Source organism: Phallusia mammillata, chromosome 5, assembly GCF_965637545.1.
Source record: "Phallusia mammillata chromosome 5, kaPhaMamm4.hap1.1, whole genome shotgun sequence".
Classification (NCBI taxonomy): Eukaryota; Metazoa; Chordata; class Ascidiacea; order Phlebobranchia; family Ascidiidae; genus Phallusia; species Phallusia mammillata.
Window position 1 is genome coordinate 3121855 of NC_137256.1, and position 19163 is coordinate 3141017.

General features: G+C 39.8%; 2 protein-coding genes across 4 annotated transcripts; one reads left to right on the forward strand and one right to left on the reverse strand.

The window, feature by feature from the left end:
• The first annotated feature begins 250 nt into the window (after positions 1-250).
• Positions 251-9691, forward strand: LOC145230008 (putative cytochrome P450 120). Of its 2 annotated transcripts, none has more exons than XM_080095359.1 (10): positions 251-425; positions 488-612; positions 727-883; positions 994-1029; positions 1247-1383; positions 1673-1804; positions 2387-2541; positions 3032-3175; positions 4853-4947; positions 7220-9691. In XM_080095359.1, exons 1-10 carry the CDS (start codon positions 352-354, stop codon positions 7446-7448), a joined length of 1284 nt encoding a protein of 427 aa, XP_079951485.1. In that variant the 5' UTR covers positions 251-351; the 3' UTR covers positions 7449-9691. The 2 variants fall into 2 exon arrangements, with proteins under 2 accessions (XP_079951485.1, XP_079951487.1); XM_080095361.1 differs by having other exon boundaries at positions 7207-7375.
• Positions 9692-13809: 4118 nt separating this feature from the next.
• On the reverse strand, positions 13810-18073 carry LOC145230408 (uncharacterized). Of its 2 annotated transcripts, XM_080095835.1 has the most exons (6): positions 16851-18073; positions 16637-16743; positions 16218-16323; positions 16106-16148; positions 15287-15417; positions 13810-14958 (listed from the first exon to the last, which is right to left on the reverse strand). In XM_080095835.1, the coding sequence occupies exons 1-6, from the start codon at positions 17198-17200 to the stop codon at positions 14862-14864; spliced, it is 834 nt and encodes a 277-aa protein (XP_079951961.1). In that variant the 5' UTR covers positions 17201-18073; the 3' UTR covers positions 13810-14861. The 2 variants fall into 2 exon arrangements, with proteins under 2 accessions (XP_079951961.1, XP_079951962.1); XM_080095836.1 differs by lacking the exon at positions 15287-15417 and having other exon boundaries at positions 16851-18062.
• Between the last annotated feature and the right edge of the window lie 1090 nt (positions 18074-19163).

Below are 19163 nucleotides of genomic sequence, written 5' to 3' on the forward strand. Positions count from 1 at the left end.
TGCAGTTCTTTAGCCGCAACGTTCAGCATTACGTTGAAAACCAAACTTTCGTCAACACATGTCCCCTACGTCAGTGCAAAAAAGTGATTGATTAATCAAATTTGCGGAATCAATTTTTGTTGTGTGCCCTAATATCGCCAAAAAATCAAAATGACAAGAAAGTTATGTTTACAATAGTGCTCAACCATGCGCATAAAAACAGTTATGCATCAGTGATTACACCAATCAGATATTGCTTTCAAAAACAGCTGATTCATAATGGTCATCAATGCATAAACAGTTTCCAGCCTAAAGCACTTTGTAGTTTTTGTTTGGTTCTTTTGTTTTTTAGCGTAACTGAATATTTTAATTATGCCACTACTTGAAAATGTTCCTGGTAGATGCGGGTACCCTGTGATTGGTGAAACATCAGTAGAATTTTACAGGTTTGTTGAATATTTGCCTATGTATGGTTTGATTGCTTGTGCATAACCTTTAATTGTTTTAGAGACCCGGTGAAGTATGTAAACAGCAGAAACTGCCATCACACATCGGAAATATTTCTTGTCAGATTTTTAAATAACCCAACCATATTTATTTCGTCGCCCTGGCTAATTAAAGAACTTCTTAATGGTAAGTGTAAACTAAAAAACTGGTAGAAGGAATTGTGCCATTGATCTTAACAAATATAAAATACGACCACTTTAAATTGATAATTAAATTAAAGTACAGTGCTTTTTATTGCAGAAAAGTTTCATGATTTTGGATTTGGGTACAAAGCATTTCTGCAGAAAATCTATGGTGACAACATCCTTTTTCACGACGGTGCTCATGCTGAGACATTACGATCATTGTTCGAACCATTGTTTCAAGATTCAACAAAATATCAACAATGTTTTGACAGGTAGATATCTTTTTTTGTGATATCATATGTGTTTAGCAAAATCTCTGAATATGGATATATAAAAAAACATTCATTTGGGATTACCAAACACTGTTTTTGTTTCTTTCCAGTGTGATTGATCCATTTGTTTCATCACTGAAAGGAAGGTGGGTTATTAATAATTTATAAAACAGACACATTTATTGAGTCTTTACTGTATGACATGTTTTAGTTAAGAATTCTTTTTGAGAAATGATTTTTTTACCATAGAACATTATGTAATTGGCTTGGACCATAGAAATTTTTTAAAGATGCTTGTTGTACGTTGGTTATATGTTAGCCAAGCACAAACTTACAATAATGTGTGTTTTGCATGACATATAGGCATGATGTGCCAATTTATGAAGAAATTAAACATATGATGACAAAGTTATGTCTGCAATTATTTCTTGGTTTGGATGTTTCCACATCTGAAGAGGTGGTTGAAAATATACAAGATCTTGCAACTAAACATTGGCATGGTAATAAACTTTATAATTGTGTTATGTCATGTGAGCATTATATCTTTTGATGAAAGCTATGTGTTGTGATTGAATACGGACTAATCCAGGTCTTCTAACTTGGACAATGGCCCCATTTGGACACACTTTTGAGGTTAAAGTGTGTGGCTGGTATACAATTTAGTTACACAGTACATTATTTCTGTTTGTCTTCTGTTTGGGGGTGAAAAACTTCATGTCTAGACTAATCTAATGTTAGGAGGATGAAACAAGGATGTTAAAAAGCCCTTGTCTAAACTTTATTTTGCAGGTATTATATCTGTTCCCATCAGCATTAGAGTTCCGATGGGAGGACCTTCTACATTTGCTCAAGCACTACAAGCCAAGGAAAAGCTGCTAGTTGCCATTAGGAAAGTTATTGCACAATCTCATTATCAGAGTGGTAAGCACATGTTTGTTCATACATTTTCTGGTAACCATTTCTGACAAAGAGAGTTCATAGTTGTTGTTTGCAGGACAACAATTGAGGATAAAACTCTTTATAAACACTTAGTGGCACGTTTTAACAGGATTATGGAAACCTAATATGCCTATGACAACTGCCAAGACAATTTGAAGACGTGTGTTTTTAGTGCCACACAAAGGACATTCATGTGGTGTACTGAGTGGTCTTGGGGGCATTGTTCAGCTCTAGTTATATTAAGCATTCATTCAAGTATTGCGATGGTGCAAAGCTTGGAATTTGTCCACTAATCTTGTATTCCCGTTTTCGATGCTTTCAAACAGTTTCATAAATTTACATAAATATGCTAAATATACTGGATACAAATAATTATTAAACCGGCGAACGACCACATTACATACATTGCTAGTCGCAAAACACTCCGGTGGTAACATATTTTTTCCAAGCGTGTTTATGGAAATTTATGTGCGTTATGTGTTGTTTTAACATGTCTAACTACCTTTAAATCAAATCCAAATCCAGTGTATACATACAGTAATAAATTTTCACGTATCTCCGCAGGCTGCAGGAACGTACTGCAGAGCATGCAAAGCATCGAATTCCCTGATGACAAAACGGCCGAGCAGCATCTGCTTATGTTCGTCTCCGCACTTATACCCAAAGCATTCGCCTCAATTCTCAACTCTTTTGTGTTAGCAATGTCAGGAAGCAAAAAGGTTGGTTCGGACACACACAAACAACTGTGGCCGTCGCATTTTGCCTGCGGTGTTTCACAGTAGCAGACTCATGCAAAGGCTATGCGAGTGCGTATATTGATATATTGTGGTCATTTTCGTTGCTACAAAAAAATAGACCTGTCTTGGTTGATGTACAAGACATCGCTGTTAGGACACAAAACGGACATTTTCCAAGCTATTTTATGCCACACGTTATAAGTATTATTAAAAAAACTATAAATTCATCAAACACTGCAAGTCTTTTTTCCTTAAGAAATTTATTTATAATTTCTGCTTTTCTAAAGTAATTATACCGTAATTAACGACGTAAATTACGTTTGCAAAATAAATACTCAGGTTAGTGTGTCTAAATGCTCGTACCAAATAAACATATTAAATTGTAATTGTCGCCACAGTGAATGATCCCTTTATTGTAATTTAGGTGAACTTTGTATTATTTTAGCTTTGAATTGTGTGCTTTCTTGTTTAGAAAGTTTGGAGACAACGAGCAATCGCCGATGAAAATTTTCTTGCTGACGCTTTACTTGAAGTGGAACGGTTGTGGCCTCCTTTTTTCGGCGGACGTCGATTGGCACTGAAACAAACCACAGTTGGACGATACAAAATTCCTAAGGTAACAAACGCATCCTCTGTTTTAAGCAGAGTCGTGTTCCATTTTTCATTGTTTGAGTATGGGGCAACGCATTAACTATTGGTGGCAATTAAGGTAGTCAAATCATATTGTTTGTATATGCGATTTAAGAATATGCTAGATTTTAGTAATTAATTGACTTTTAAGTTGCCACAAAGACGCCATTGAATAAGCCTACAGCGTGTGTCAATTACAAAACCGCAATGGCCCACTTGATGGGAGTAGTGAGTAACTACGCCAGAGCGATGTCGTTCTGAGTCAAAGATTGTGATATTAGATACTCCATATCAACACTTTCCAGCGAAATTGCGGCCCCAATAAAAATCAATCTTATCGGTAACGTGATTTAAATTGCTGCCCCGTGGAATTGGCTGATAATAGTTGTGACATCATCGCCCTACTAAGTTAGCGCTTTGTTTTCCTCTCGAGGAAAAGGGCAAGGCGGCTACCTGGGATTTTCCACTTCAGAGGAATCAATGACCTGTAGTGTACAACCCGGGATCAAAGCTACCGGAATGCAAATTTAGCACTCAAACGTATAAACAAAACTTTGACACAATTTTGCTGCGGATAAAATTGGGCAATTTAAAAATCACTTTGTGACCTAAGAAAATTATTTTTGTACCACAGTCCAGAAAATATTTTTTAACTGTGTTGTGTATCGCTTATTGCCAGAGCTTTTGATAACGCAGTGTAGCTGTTAGACAATGTTTATTCTGTCGCAAGTTTTCACCATTAGTGGTGTTTTTGCGACATGCTGTTGAAGAAAACAGCTTTGAAACTGTGGGAAACAATATACAATGGGACACAACATCAACCGCAAAAAGGATGGTGGAAAAATTTATGGAATGCCAGAAATATCTCCACTGTATAATGTTAGCAAGTAGAAATCTAAAACGCATTTTTCGACGAAAACTTCTACGAATGGTAGATGTATCGCCCTTCGCAGTAATAGCTTTTGACTTGCGCTCCGTAGAACAGTTTACGTGCCAAATACCGACGATACCGCAGCCCTAACATTGGTTACATAATTAGCGATCGACAGCAAAGTAAAGTTTGTATTCTTACACAGATAGCAACAATCCATTTTGCCAGCAAGCGCGAGCATTTGAATAATTGAAAACCTCGTTGGTTGGTCTTGTCACTCCCGATTTCATTACCGGCGAAACAAAACCTTTTAAGCCGGCGAATGTTTAGAAATTCTGCGCGCCGATAAGTAGGAGTTTGTTGACGATCTTTGAAACATTAATATTGCGATAATCTGCTCGATTTTTCGACTGTGACTGAGGACATGGCAGACCTCAATTTTTCACAAGAAATGTTCTTGTGTTGCTGGTAGCTTGTCGATGGCTTAGTGGCGAGTACCGATGTAATTCGCCAACTGTTTGTGCACGATTTTCAGCAAGTTGACAAGTAAGTGAAATTCTCCCCGATGACGACAGACATGGAAAATACAAACCGTTTTAAAGTCTCCACCCGAATGAAATAAATGTAATCGCCGACGCGACGCCTATATCCGTGTCAATGGGAGAGCACGCCAGAATGCTTATCGTGTGGGTCAAAATCCTTTTCTATATTCATCTTAGTGTGCCTATTTTCACAAACAAGGAAATTTACATGTCGCAATCGCTCATTTTTGACCCACCTCTTTCTACACAGGACTACGCTGTGGTCTACGCCTCCCACGTGGCCCACCGCGACGAGCAAGTATTTCCGCGACCGGATGAATTCCTTCCTGAGCGCTGGACGACTTGGTGGGTTTCAAATATCCGTTATACTATAGGTTTTATACTTAACAGGGCCTAAGAAAATATAACTAAATTGAATAATGTTTAGGTACACTATTCACGGTTTTGAATAATCTGAGCAAAAAAATCAGAGCCAATATAAGAAAAGAAATTTCTTATAACCTGACGATGACAATAGTACTTGTCGAAACGTAGTTATGCTCTACACAAATATATTGGCTCTGATTTTTTTGCTCTGAATAATGTTTGTTAGACAATATTGGATAGGACAGTATACGCCACTTGTAGGCCTTGTTAAGATTGTCTTTCTTTTTTCAAGAAGCATTTGTTTGTAGTCAGCCTTTTTTGTATATAACAACAGCACATGTATGATTTGTTGTAGGTAAAAAAACGTTTGAGCCTTAAGAAACCGTTTCGTTGCAACACTTGTAATTTTTGTCTTCAATTGTTTAATGCCGACGGGTAAAAGATACCGATCTAACTGATAATTATCAATTATAATTTGTAGGCTGTTGGGTAGTTATGGTATGTCTTAATATAGGCAGATTTGATAAACGTATGGACTTACTAAGGTGAATGTCATCTTTAAAAATGAATGAGGCTCTATGAAATTCCCCATCGTGGTTGTAAGATTATAGACATTGGGCATTGAAATAACGGGTTTCAACCGCTGGGTTATATTTTCATCGTTCGGTCCCTTTCATTTGGGACATGTGTCACCCGACACTCCCAAGCTATTGCGTCACCCCGGACATGGATTTGAATCTGATCGGAGACATCAAATATTCATTGCTCTTATCAAATGCACATTTGTACTGACAACTGGCTGGAGAGCTTTGAAGGCCTTAATTGTTACCTCTTATCTTATGTGTGGCCGCGCTGCAATTGTTAATTATGAAGGATACAAACACTATTTTCGGATTACAGTGCTTATAAAGCTAAGCGTAAATATGAATAAAAATCAAAAGTACGTTAAAGTCCATAAGTGTCAATGCAGGTTTCGAACTGAATACATATTCCCTATCCTAACGCCTTGTGTTCTTAAACATCATTGACTCTGCCAACAGTAAAGTAAGCTGAAACGCTCAGGATGTCATTCGGGAAATAATTGTTGCCGGTCTGACGAACCGCTAAAAGTTCAAATGCCAAAAAATGGTGTCATATGTATTGATATCATAAATCTATGATAAAATCTTTTGACAATCTTCGCATGCTTTTAATGCTATCTATGATATTTTGTCTTATCGTTGTTTTCACTGTTAGACAGTAACATAATTACAATAATCGTTGAAATTTCGCGACGATGCTGACGAATACCGGATCATTTACTTGAGAAAATTTATCTACTCGTCACTAGCAGGCTTACCAAAACACACACGCATCACGACGACCTCTAAAAATGAACAGTTTTTTTTTTCTTTTCCCATGAAACTTATTTCTCCACAATAGTGGATTGTATTCTGACAATTGAAACCACATGTATAAAAGGGAAACCTTAACACTAATGACGATAATTGTTTGACTAATGTCTCGTCGTCGTAACACGAAACATTGGATCATATCGTCTGTTTTTCATCCATTTGCTTTGTTACAAATTGCTCATGACGCAGATGTTTCAAAACAATAATTTTGTTAAACTGACGACCTCGATTTATAAATCCGGTCGTGGTTCCTTAATTCCTTTGACTCGAAAACAAATTACAGGTTCCAAAAAGCCTTCAATTAGACGATATGGAAAATAAAAGAAGTGAAATAAGGAAATCATACGTTTGTTAGTCACTATTTTTTGTCAACTGTTTTGCACACTTGCTGGCCGCCTGTGACTACATGTTTTTCTTGAAGAATTTGAGTGAATTGACGCACCCTGGTCAAGTGCCGGTTTCGCAAATTTGCAGTTGCCTGTTGATTGGTTGGAGAAAGGTTCATGACATTGTTTTCGACGCGTGTTTGTGGCATTTTATGATTTTTGTGCTTTGCGCTTTCAACCGCCATTATCTTGTAAACTTGACCGCACGGGCTGATACAAAAAAATAACGCTCTCAACGAAAACAGAGTCTTTGACGCAATAAAACGTGGACATATCGCTGAATCCATGTTTGCAACGAAGCGATTATGTGTTGTATGGACAGAAGCGTGCAACAATATGCTTTGACTGTAAACACAGAGCAGTCAGGCTACTTTGCACACGGATTTAGTGATTGCATTATGTACACATATATGCTCGCCAAGCCATATTGACCCTTTGTAACCCGTAACTATTTGCAGCTTTTTTGTGCAGGAACTCCGACCACAGGGACCTTGTCTTTTGCTTCGGTGGTGGGCCACGTTGCTGCATTGGGCGAACGTTTATCGGGAACATCTTACGTGATGTTGCCGCCCGTCTACTACGCACCTACGACTGGGAAATGAACCCTACCGACCAGGAGATTAACTACAAGTATCTTCCGGTGGCACGCCCCGAAAACGCCACCACTGTCAAGTTTCAATCAATCTGCGATGTACACTGAGATATGGCCCTTTTTGGTAACAGTTGTAAACCAACTGAACAATTGCAGCATTAATATTTATCAGATGTTGTGTACATTGAGAAAGCGCAATGGGATTCACACTTTAAAGTGATAAAGTCATATTATCCTTAATGCATATAAAAATGTTATCGAACAGGTAAATACTTGCGGTTCCCGTTCAACACCTTCATTGCAGCGACATGAACCGACTACAGTATCAAAAACCATTTCTGTTGCGGTTCTAAATACCAGATCTTATCGCTATTTTTCTCTGCACGCCGCACTTCGTCCAAATTTCGCAACTTCTCAAACTTCTATAACATTTCCAGCTTGCGCGCACACGGTACGATGTCTATTGCGTAAACTTTGCTGCGCTTCCACGATTCCACTATAAAATACTTAAGAAATGCAACCACTTGCCAACCGAGTTTTGGGCAAACAACCGGACTGGTTTGTCGAAGATACAATCAGTTATGAATCAGTTTCGCTTGGAGGCCGGTCAGCACCACTGGTTGGCAACCGAAGCTGACCACTTTAGCCCGCCGGAACCGAACTTGGTTGTGATTAATCTAATCCGAATTCCACGATAATGTCACTTGGCCAAGTTTCTGCCGCAAAGGGTTATTTTTGCACAACCTTGAATATTTTTAGCCAGACTCTTTCGATCTTGGCTAGCCGGTGTATTTTTATGCTCTGTATGATTTATCCCGGTGACGAAGCGACAATTTTGCGATTTAAAAGTAAATGGCTTGTCCGGTCCCTACGGCTGGCGATGATTAGGTGCCGGGTGTGAGTGTCGTGGCCGCGACGGTGACATTGTGCGATATCACTAAAAACATTTTTACAAAAATACCGTATGAAAAAGTGCGCTTGCGGCAATTTATTCCCGATTCTCCGGTAAATGTAAAACTTTGGTGTTTTGTGTTATGAAAACCCAAGCACGAACAAACAATAGCTGTTTCGCTGACTTGGTTTACGCGCGGTTTGCGCCAAATGATACATCGTCATTTTCCTAGAAGTACGGTCAAGTACGGGAAACAACCTACAAACCTGCGGCCCAAAACTCGCTTCGCGTCGTTCGAATTAATGGTTTCGTTCAATCGTAAGTGCGAGGCAAAGACTAATGTGCGACCTTCAGCATCTGTATCCGCCCCTTGTTAAAGTCGTCGTTGTTGCCATTCGGACGACTGCCATTCCAGGTGAATCGCAGGTCAGCTTTGAATCGGCTTGTTTTTCAATTTTGATGATTCGCACTGTTGTGATGATTATGACGCCGCCGCCAGGGACACGTCACGCGCCACTTCCAATCAGTCACATCCTTAGAAAGGTTGCATAGACTTACAACAGGTGCCCGACCGCGGAGATGTTTGGACTGTAGTTTATTATGTTGCCATTGTGCACAGATTTGAGGGTACCAATACGCAAAAGCGATGATATCAGCTGTTTTTTGCACTTGCGGCTCAGTTACCTACAATTAACATTATCTTTTGGCGTTTCACTAATGAAAATACGTGTTTATTCCAAAAACTGTAACATACATATACTTTCCTTGATTCGACCAGTAATTAAAACTAGAACGGAACGGTTGAATTTTTTTAGTTTAAAAGTTGCATTGAAAAAAGAACTGAAAATCGTTTCTACACAATTCCATTGGCATGAAATTTATTGAGTAATAATTTCCTTGTTATTTGCAATATTTTTTATCATTGTGGGATTGGTTTAAAAAATAGTATTGAATTATCTTGCAAAACGGCAATTCTTTCCAAGAAATGAAAATAGTTAAATAAGTAATGGATGTGGTTTTAAAAATGTAAATAAATTTGTTGCATTTTTCCGCTCCACCTTTCATTACTGTACTGCCCAGGTTTTGCACCTACTCTTCAAATAATGGGCCTGGCGTACCGTTACTCTTCAAATAAAAAAGTTTACCTGCCGCACCAAGCTCCAATTTATGTAATATACGGTGCAGCCACCTGGCAATTTTGCATTTAGCAATAATTTTGTTTTAAGATTTCCATACGTGTTTTGTATGCTCGTCTTTCTTCAAGTGACCAGAAAATGTATGCACGAAATCTCGACGCACTTTACACACACGCACCTTCACCTCAATCAGTCTATTAATGCTTTAATGTTTCTGCGAGATTTTTCTAACGCTTTTTTCGTCCGCCCAAAACATTTATTTTATTCTCGATTGGACTTGACATAGAAAATTGTATATGCAAATAAACGCGGATCCAAGTGTGTGTGCTGGTTATGTGTTAGCCTAAAAGCATGTTAAGTCGAGGTCAGCAAACTGTCATTGGACGAATAACGCGATTAACTAATACTACAGTGCATGTCATGAATAGTCTTGCCATGGACCTGGGTATTCATTAGAATGTAATTAGTCACGTACAAAAACAATCATTTGCTAGCTCTTTATCATTGCTTACAGCTACGCTAACTAATTTGAAGTAATTGAACGAGATAATACGCCAGATCCAATAAAATAAACCAGTTTTGTTTTCGTATATTGTTAGAAAATAGCTGTTTCATTGGTTTGGAAAAATGCCAAACGTTTGCAGCATTGCAAGTTTGGGTTGCTGCTGTAATTTACTTTCTAATTTCATTTGGCACACTTCCTTGCTAATCTAAGCTTTATTAACACGGGGCGTTTGACGCAGATGTGCGCACGTCTATTATTGTTGTCTTTCTCCTTTTCACTTTTATGTTCTTGCTTCAACATCTTACTCATGTTGCTTACGCACGTTGTGGTGTTTTGATTTGCGTCTCAAGCCCCGGCGGAAAGCCAAAATTGGCACTGGAGCTTACGCAAAACAAAAATACTTTTGCGTCGTTACGCACTCTGGCAGCAGTTCAATTTGCGTGCTCACGTTTTATTTTGCGTGCTCACGCACGCCTGTTTGTTTTACAGTGCGTCGTTACGCAACGTGATAACGTTAAATGTCAGGCAAAATTTTAAAATGTTGTCGGTATATTTGAATTGGCCATGAGCGACGAAACATCTATTGTTTGCTGGTGAACTATCGCGGAACTCCAAAGTTTGCTGCACGCTGCATTGCCACTTTTTTGTTTGGCCTTTTTTACTCCTTAAATTGCCATTTTAGGTAGTGTCAACTGACGTTTCGTATAAAATCATATTTCTTAGAAAGAAAATCAAACACGCTTAATTGTTTAGCTGACCTATAATTGCTCCGTCCAGATAAATAAGATTGCACGTCACTCAAAATTACATGAGGCTCAAAACAACACAATCTTAAACTGTGGCAGTGCAACCATAAATGGTTTGTAAATTTTTAATGGGTACATAAATATTGTTCGTTCTGTTAAAAATAACCTCTAAACAGGCAAAAACTATCAAAATAAATTATTCTGTTCTCAAACCCTCCAGACACATAAGCTTTCAGAGATACCGCAGCAAAATTTTGTTATTTCTTCAATGTTTGTCTCTTTAAGGACGAATTAGCGGTCGTCTGAAAGTAGCGCTGTGATGTTGCCCAGTATAACACACCCATCCAAATTGCTTTTCTTCGGTCAACGTGGTTTTTCACAATCATGCTGGAATGAAGTGAGATGTAGACAGCAATAAAAAAAATTGGTTACTTATTGCACAAGATAAAAAAAACGGAGCAAAGTTTGAAAATAATTATGCGCCTCTAAGCCTCTAATCTCAATTTAATTACTGCTGTGTGAGTAAAAGTTTGCCACTGCCCAAACCTCTGGTAAGCGTGACATGTCGCGAGGTCAAAAAACAAGGGGAATCACATTGTTTTATGTTACAATTATATTTTCGATGACACACGTTTTATTAGGATCAGTCTGTTAACGACAAACTACATTTTAGTGAAACAAATGATTATCCCCAAATGAAGCCCAAAACGTTGTGTTGTAGGCAGGTTTTTTTAAGGTTTGGTTTGGGTGACCGCTAAGTAGTTTTAAGAGACCGCAAGTGTTTCATTTAAATACCAAAAACTGTAGTTGTAGTTGCAAGTCCAAATTTTGGGAAACCGCCGAAACGGTCCCCCAAAACACCTTTAAAAAAACACTGGTTGTAGGTCGAAAGCAGGTTGAAAGCCGATACGATGCCGAAAATGCCACCGACAGGACAATTCCACTATTGAGGGTCCGCCCAAAAACAGTCTTGACCAATTTATTTACACCACACCTTAACGCCATCAAATAGCTTTCGATTCCTCGTGCGATCTCCTTCCAGCGGCGGTTAGGAATCGTCGCAAGGAGTGGCGATTATATTGATAATAAACTCTGCTACCGGCAATAAATAACGTCAGCAGTGCACCAGTTTGCAAATAAAGACCAAATATGTTCTGATCATGACTGATTTACAAGCCAACTGGTCCCGAAACCCACTGACATAACACGTTCGCAAAAAAACAGGTTGTTGTTATGACAGAACAATGGAATAAGCTGCTTTTCTGGGAAAGTGATTCTTTCAAACTTTTGCGTGTATTTTAAAGGCAATAATAGCTCACAGCAACTGTTTGGTGGAGATGCTAAATGCAGATAAGAGAGAAGGTGACGTAACATGTAACGCCGAATTATCCGACCGTAAGCCGATCTAAATTTCGGAAAGCGAGCGGGCGCTCTCGCAGCGAAGTTTCGGATTCTACGAAACGATGTATAATGTTTATTTAGGCGCGCGTTTTCACACATAAACATTTCGAACAAACTTTGTAAAACATTTCAAACAAAGCATGACCACACGATTTCTGACGAGCATATTTAACAGTTCATGCGTTGTTAACGTTCTAAATTCCATTAAAAACCCCAGTGCCGGATTAACCATTAGGCAAAGTATAGGCACGTGCCTACAGGCCAGTCAAAAATCCAGGCCACTTTACAACAACGATCTTTGTAAAAATGATTTGGCAACACTGATAATTCTATTTTTTTTAGTTGGCAACCCTGATTTTAGGGCCACTTATAAAATGTGCCTACAGGCCAGCAGACCCTTAATCCGGCACTGAAAAGCCCATGTACAGCAATGTCACTGAATAGAGAAGTCGAACCCAAATTTTAAAGAATTTGTTTTACAATCTATGCCTTAAAATGCCATGATTCGTTTAAATCACGAAATACAAATTGAAACGTTTCGCGTTTCGACAAATCTTTTGCGTTAATTACTAAGCCCATGTAAAATATTTGCTTCGGTTATTTTACAGCTGATGAGTCACAAGTTAGGTGCTGTAAGTGGCGGTTGACGTTCTGACGTTGAGATTTTGCTTCCTACACAAACCCGCACGATAAAATCTGTCAGGTGCTTAAGTTATTCCACCGCTTCATGCAAGTGTACATGACAAGTTTAAGTAAAAATACATTTTGGGTGTTGGTATTGTTTTTAGAACTTAGTTGCAGAGTTCCATGTGCCATGCAAATGTCAAAAAACGTTATGACAACCTATACCTGTGATCAGCCATGAAACATATTTATTTTGGGAAGAAGCAAACCAGACTGAAATCTGATGCAAAATCAAAGTTCAGTGTAAACCGAATTTTGGGTATTGTTTTAGAAAAATTCCACATGTTTGACTGCGCGATGTGTTCTTTTAATCGACATAAAATACAACTCTTGCCTGTAAACACGACTTTTGTGAATAGTTGCCGGGGCATTTCACTTGAGTAACGCGTTAATTGCTACATGATTGGATAAAGTTATCTCCATTGACGTGTAGGTTTCCGCCTATGGTCAACACCGGTGGTGGATTATGCCCCAAAGCGCCTAATCAAGTCGATCTTATTGGCATATGTAGCTTTGAGGTGCGACCTTGTATCTGGTCTTTCGAAAAACGGCTACATGGAGTGTGCAATTACGATTAAAGCGTGAACTCCGCTTGCACTTTGAAAACAACGGTGTAAGGTGACTTTGGCGTTTTTAGATTACTAAAGTTCATTTATACGTTTTTAAAACTTGCAATAGCGCGTGAACTGTATATAGCATAAGTTTCATTTCCGGAAAGCATTTTGCTTCGGGAAACGTGCTTGTATCGGGAGCAAGAATAACGATGACATGCCATGACTTATTGCCGTTTACTGACGCGGCAGATTATAGTGTTACGCATAGATTTGGTGAACGTAAGCTATTATAAATCAAGGAGTAATTGCCTGTATTTATATATTTAGAATTAAAAAATCTTCCCATTATTCGCGAAAAACAATGTTATGTGCTGTATCACCTGGCCACACCGCATTGTTTGATAAAGTTAACACAAACTGTCGTGTTGAGTTGCGAAGTCGAGTATCGTATGTGTTGTCAAGTTGCCTTCGAGGCAATGTGACTAAATTCGTGCCGATCGACATTTGTAAGTTCTCCTGTTACTTTTATTTTTACAACAAAGGGAGAAATGTTCACAACATCTCGGTTTATTAAGTTATTCTCGTATAAACATGACACAACACATAAATCTATAAAGGGCGCAGAAATAGTCAGCATATAAATGGCTTTCAATCACATATATTTCAAGCCAAACGCGATCTGTGTAATAAATTAAATAACACTACAGTTGACTGAATAAATTAGCAAATAAAATAAAAGCAACCACGATATGACTTAATTTTGTTAGAATAACAATAAAAACAGTCCGCCCACTCAGGGTCGATAAATAAATAAGTGACAAACGAAAAACATAGGACGTCATAACGTGTGTTACAGCGGTTACTCTTCAACAACAGATTTTCGGGACAACTGCCTGCGTGTTGTCTTAGCCACAGCAGTGGTTGATTCTCCTTCCTCTTCCTATGGCACAGGTACAAACACGATTACCATTGCGAGCATGCAGTAAAAATAATAATTCTGATCTGGAGAATAGGAGGAGTTTTGCATTCTGTGGTCAATTCAAGACAACACACGTGTTTAGAGTCAGGCAAGAAAACAATGGTAAAACACGATTGAAGAAATAAGTGCGAAAAAAGTTAAACTGAAACAAGTATGTGCACGCCATTTAATGACAAGCAGAAAATGTTACGGTAGTACGAAAGGCGAGAAAAATAATAAAAAATAGTCAAACATACCGGTCGTCGAATAAGATTGTGCTGTTAATTGCTGTGCAAAACGCAAAGGCGTTCCGGTGCAGATGAATTGGGCGATCGTCCAGCGCCTACACCGGGTTACATCGACCGAGTGCTTGCATGAGAAGGGCAGTGGTGGAAACGAGGGCAAGAAGAGCAAAAATGGGATGGCGACTCAAGGAAAGGAATGTCGAAAAGCACCGCGACCACAAAAATCCGGTAGTGATGGAAAAGCCGCGCAGTGGAAAGCAATGACAGTATGATATAAGCATAAAAGTATTCCTTCTTGTCGGAAGGGAGTAAGAGGTTGTAAGTGCAGGCTGGCGCGTGGTCACGCGGTAGTGACGTTCCTCCGGTCACATATCCGCGACCGACGCACATTTTTATTCGTTCAGCCACTAATCGGTTCCGGCAGTTTGGTTTGCACCTCTGGCGCCACGACCTCACCGCCCTTACAGCACTTGTCATTATCTGGGGAATACCCTCGCCTAGAAATCAAAGCGACCATTGGTCAGAAGTTTTGCCACGAAACAGCCGTCGGTTATTTGCATTGCATGGCGCAAAATTTAGTACCCAATTATTTTACTCTGGAGCAATAATTTATGTCACATAATGAATTTCCTTAATTGTGCGCGAGCAGTAGCATTCGTTTAAGCTTGAGCATGACAATCACCACCTATCGCTGGTTAAGGTTACAGCTCGTATCACTTGATTAACAGCGTCAGAATTACGTGTCACGTGTTAATGCATACGCACCCTTATCTGTCACACCTGGTCAACAACAAAAACCTATTTATTTCGGCAACTTTGACTAACCTCATTGAAATCACGCAATATGCAGTTTGCAGGACGAGCATTACGCCCAACAGGCCAATGCAAAAGAAGAAACCTAATTGGAAGTTTACTGACTCCTCGCTCTTCGAATCGGTGCCACTCAGTACTGGACTCTATACACATTGTACATGACGTTTGCCGTGGAATAATTTGTTGACAACCATATGTTACGCATGCGCTTTCCATCGCGATGACACAGAGATGGTGTGATGAATTAATGAGCGACTTGTTTGGTTCTTTGTAGTTCGTTAATGCAGCTACGAGTCAGTGACGCACCGCTCTACCGCCGGTGACGTACAAGGCCACTCATTATGACCAAAACAAGAAATCCAGGGCGGCTTTAAAATGTTAAAAGATTTTGCGCATGCAGTGGGTCAATTAATTTGTGTTTTTGTTTCAAACGTAGTAAAATGACTGCTTTTGGCTGGTTTTGATAAGTGGGAATTCACCACTTTTTCTGCCAAATTTGTGCTCAATGGCGCACGAAAGCAAGGTCGCCGTGTGAAGAGGACGAAAAACCCGCAGACAGAAACGTCCGTCGTCCTATGTAAGGCCCGCGTCATGCAATGCAAATTGTCTTGAAAGCTAGGGAAAAAGCTCCGACGGCAGTTGTTTGAAAGCACAAGCAGCATTCGAAGATTTCGTATCGTTATAGCCATGCAAAAAATGAATTAAAAAGTTTTGCACGGATATTTAACCAGTGAATGACTGATACACATTTGCAAAATAACTTGCTCTAAAATTAGATACAGTTCGGTTCCAATTGATTTTTGTTATATGAATAAAGGCAACTCAACTTACCGATTTAAAGAGACAGCGATCTCCAGTGAAACCCTTGTAGCATCTGAACAAGACAGTAGATTTTAAAACTTTGTCACATTTATTGCATCCTTGTTTTATTGCAACAACTTACTTGCAGAAGGGTTGGGGATTTTGGGTTCCACGGTCAATCACACAAAGGCCACCGTTTGCGTTACAAAACAACTGCTCCTCCTCGTTACAAGCTTCCTCAGTTAAAGCTGCAAGGGAATGTTCATGATAATATTTCGCGTTGCTGGTATTTTCTCAAGAAAGCATCTCAAACAACGGTATCTAATGTCCTTTATGAATTTAATAGGTCACCGAGAATCCCGGGGGAGTTTCATGGTAATTAAACGCCATTATGCAGAAACATAACCATATGAAAAAGCTGCAGTAACGTGCTTTGCATTCCAGGCACTAAAACTCATGGCCCGACAGCTTTCAGAGATTTGAAAAGTGTTCTGTAGTGTTATAATCGTATATTGAGAGCCACTGAAGATTTGCAAGTCGTTAGAAAATCCATATACTTACGTCTACAATCTTCGTTGCAGATACCTTTGCAAATCGGTGTAATTGGCGCTTGTATTAAGCATTCTCGAGAGCGCCGACAAAGCTCGTTGAAGTGAGTCTTTTGTACTCTGCAAAAAGACAAATCGTCAAACATATTTACTTATCAGTCGGCCGCTAAACCATTTTATTGTCTAATTTAGTAATATTCCTTAGCTCGAAATTTGGTATTACTTACCCTCTTTCGAGGCCACAAACGGCGTCCATCGGCAAAGCTATGTAACAAGGCATGGAAGGACATTCGCAAATGTATCGCTCGGCGCCTATATCGTCCAGGGAAATTTGCGCTATAGATCGTGCAGGAACGCAATTGCCACCAAAGCCACACGTGGAAGGGTCGTTGGGGTCGCAAAAACTTGCCTCGACTTTGACCAGGAAACTGAAGATTATCAAGACCGAGGCAAATTTCTGGGCTACACAAAAAAGTCTTGTCCCCCTCCGGCAACCAGATGCCCTGGTGCATACCCTTTCAGCTTGTGCATTAATGCCGATCCTGTCCCCCGCTGTTTGATATTGGTTGTCATGCATTGCTTCTGGTAATTAATCCAAATTTGAATTGAAAGATTTCTATAATGTATACCCTCGCTGAAATTCACAAAAAAAACTTGTTCACCACTGTATGCAAACCGACAATATCCCAAAGTTTCACAAAACACTTTAGACCGCCAAACCGCTTTCAATCAGCGAGCCGAGATATGACACCTATTGCGATAAAACTTGATTGTGGGCAAGTGAAACGATACCGGCAATCGGATAAAACGGCTCTAGCTCCAGGCGCAAATCGCAAACACACTATTCGTCGACATCTGTTTCGCAATTACATCGCACTTCTCTAACGAGCGGCGTGAAAAGGGTGCAACACCCGGTCGGTCCGACTCATTGTTCAAGCTCCACTGCTAATACCCAATTGAACTGAGCACGCCCCCGAGGTAAGGCGTATGCTCAAATTAAGAAAAGGCGCACTAACGGCGATCACTAACAATCGAAATCGCACTTACGTCCTATTATCCTGGCTCAGCTGCATATCTTGGATGCGCACGCGTTGCCCGATTGCAAGCAACCACTATAATTTGACTCGGCGGCCTGGTTGGCCGAATTTCAGTCAGTTTCACTGCATTTTAAGTGGCCCAATGTCGCGCTATGCAGCGTAGGCACAAGACAGTAACCTGACCTCTTTCGACAAACCGGGTGGACTGAGTTATATCACAAGTCCATGCGACCTCAACAACAGACTGCCTTATCAGCTAAATTTCTCTCGCTTTTATTCCCACCGAGCTAGCATCTTCTTTCTTCTATTTTTGTGGCAAGGAACCCACTTTGAGCATCAACAAATTTAGGCACTCACGTACAGCCGCAAGAGTGCGTAAAAATCTAGTTTGCCATTGGCCCCGTTCTTGCGCTACAACCTATTCTAGCCCCAGGTCCTCACTGTTTTGTGTGTTTCCACGAGCGCGTACCTTCTTCTTCACTCCAAGCTTGTGGGAAGAAATATAACGAGCGACAAAAGTGAGATTGACTCAGCTCCAATCTCCGGCGCTTAAAGCGTATCGCAGGTGTGTATTGATTTCTTTTGACTGTGTTAACGCAGAAGTCACAAATACATAAGCGGAAGCACGCTGTAAGAAAATACTAATGATGGCGTGAAATATAGTCGTAGCACGGCAAGGAAAAACAGGACGTTTTTCAAAAACCTGCTAAAGCAAGAAACCGAGAGATTTAGAAACAAGATCCTTTGAATTTATCGGCTGTAAAAAAGCGTCACCAATCCTAAGTGTGCTTTTCCGGCTATTAATAATGCATGGACAATATGTACGAAAATCAAAGATTCGTTCATTACACAACCTTGCCACGACACGGCGTCGACGCGACTCCGATTTCGGGTGAAATATTAATGGGGGACTCGAATTTCTCAAGTGTCCGACGGGGCACGTCAACCAGCTCCTGTGCTATTAAGTAGGGATTATATGCACCAGAGAGGTAAGTTTCCGAAGACGGCTATGAAACCTGGAATACCTACATATCTCCTTGATCTGACGTTGAATCACCTGTTGTGGTTGACCTCCGCTCACTTTCTCTAAAGGACTATTCTCCCATTCGCGCCAACGTAACAGCGTTATCTAACTTTACTGTTTATGACAATAATCTCCACATACGTAACCATGTTATTGTATGTCTAATAGCACCCTGACCGACAACAGTCTACCATATTATGTTACTTTAATCGTGAGATTTACTGTTTGATTGAGACTTAGTTTTGTCGACTACTTGGGCGGGTAAAAATAATGCTTTTATGGGGAAAAATGTCTGTAATTGACAAGTAGCATGGTATGACGTCATGAGTAAGGATAACGCGGACGAAATGTTGGTGACGCAAGGTCGTAAAACATAGTTGGAAGCAGCTGCAAGTCATCATGTATTGGTGAATAAAGTTCCAAATGACCATTGTAAGTTAGGGTGAACGATGAAACAGAATCGAAATAGTAGATTTTCG

What these genes read in the sequence shown, in the direction of transcription:
- LOC145230408 (XM_080095835.1), bottom strand. Translation starts at nt 17,200, where the DNA reads ATGCATGACAACCAATATCAAACAGCGGGGGACAGGATCGGCATTAAT. An exon ending in AATCCCCAACCCTTCTGCAA is followed by an intron (nt 16,149 to 16,217) that starts GTAAGTTGTTGC and finishes TGTCTTGTTCAG; the next exon opens with ATGCTACAAGGGTTTCACTG. An exon ending in ATCGCTGTCTCTTTAAATCG is followed by an intron (nt 15,418 to 16,105) that starts GTAAGTTGAGTT and finishes CAATGTGTATAG; the next exon opens with AGTCCAGTACTGAGTGGCAC.
- LOC145230008 (XM_080095359.1), top strand. Translation starts at nt 352, where the DNA reads ATGCCACTACTTGAAAATGTTCCTGGTAGATGCGGGTACCCTGTGATT. An exon ending in TATCAACAATGTTTTGACAG is followed by an intron (nt 884 to 993) that starts GTAGATATCTTT and finishes GTTTCTTTCCAG; the next exon opens with TGTGATTGATCCATTTGTTT. An exon ending in GTTTCATCACTGAAAGGAAG is followed by an intron (nt 1,030 to 1,246) that starts GTGGGTTATTAA and finishes CATGACATATAG; the next exon opens with GCATGATGTGCCAATTTATG.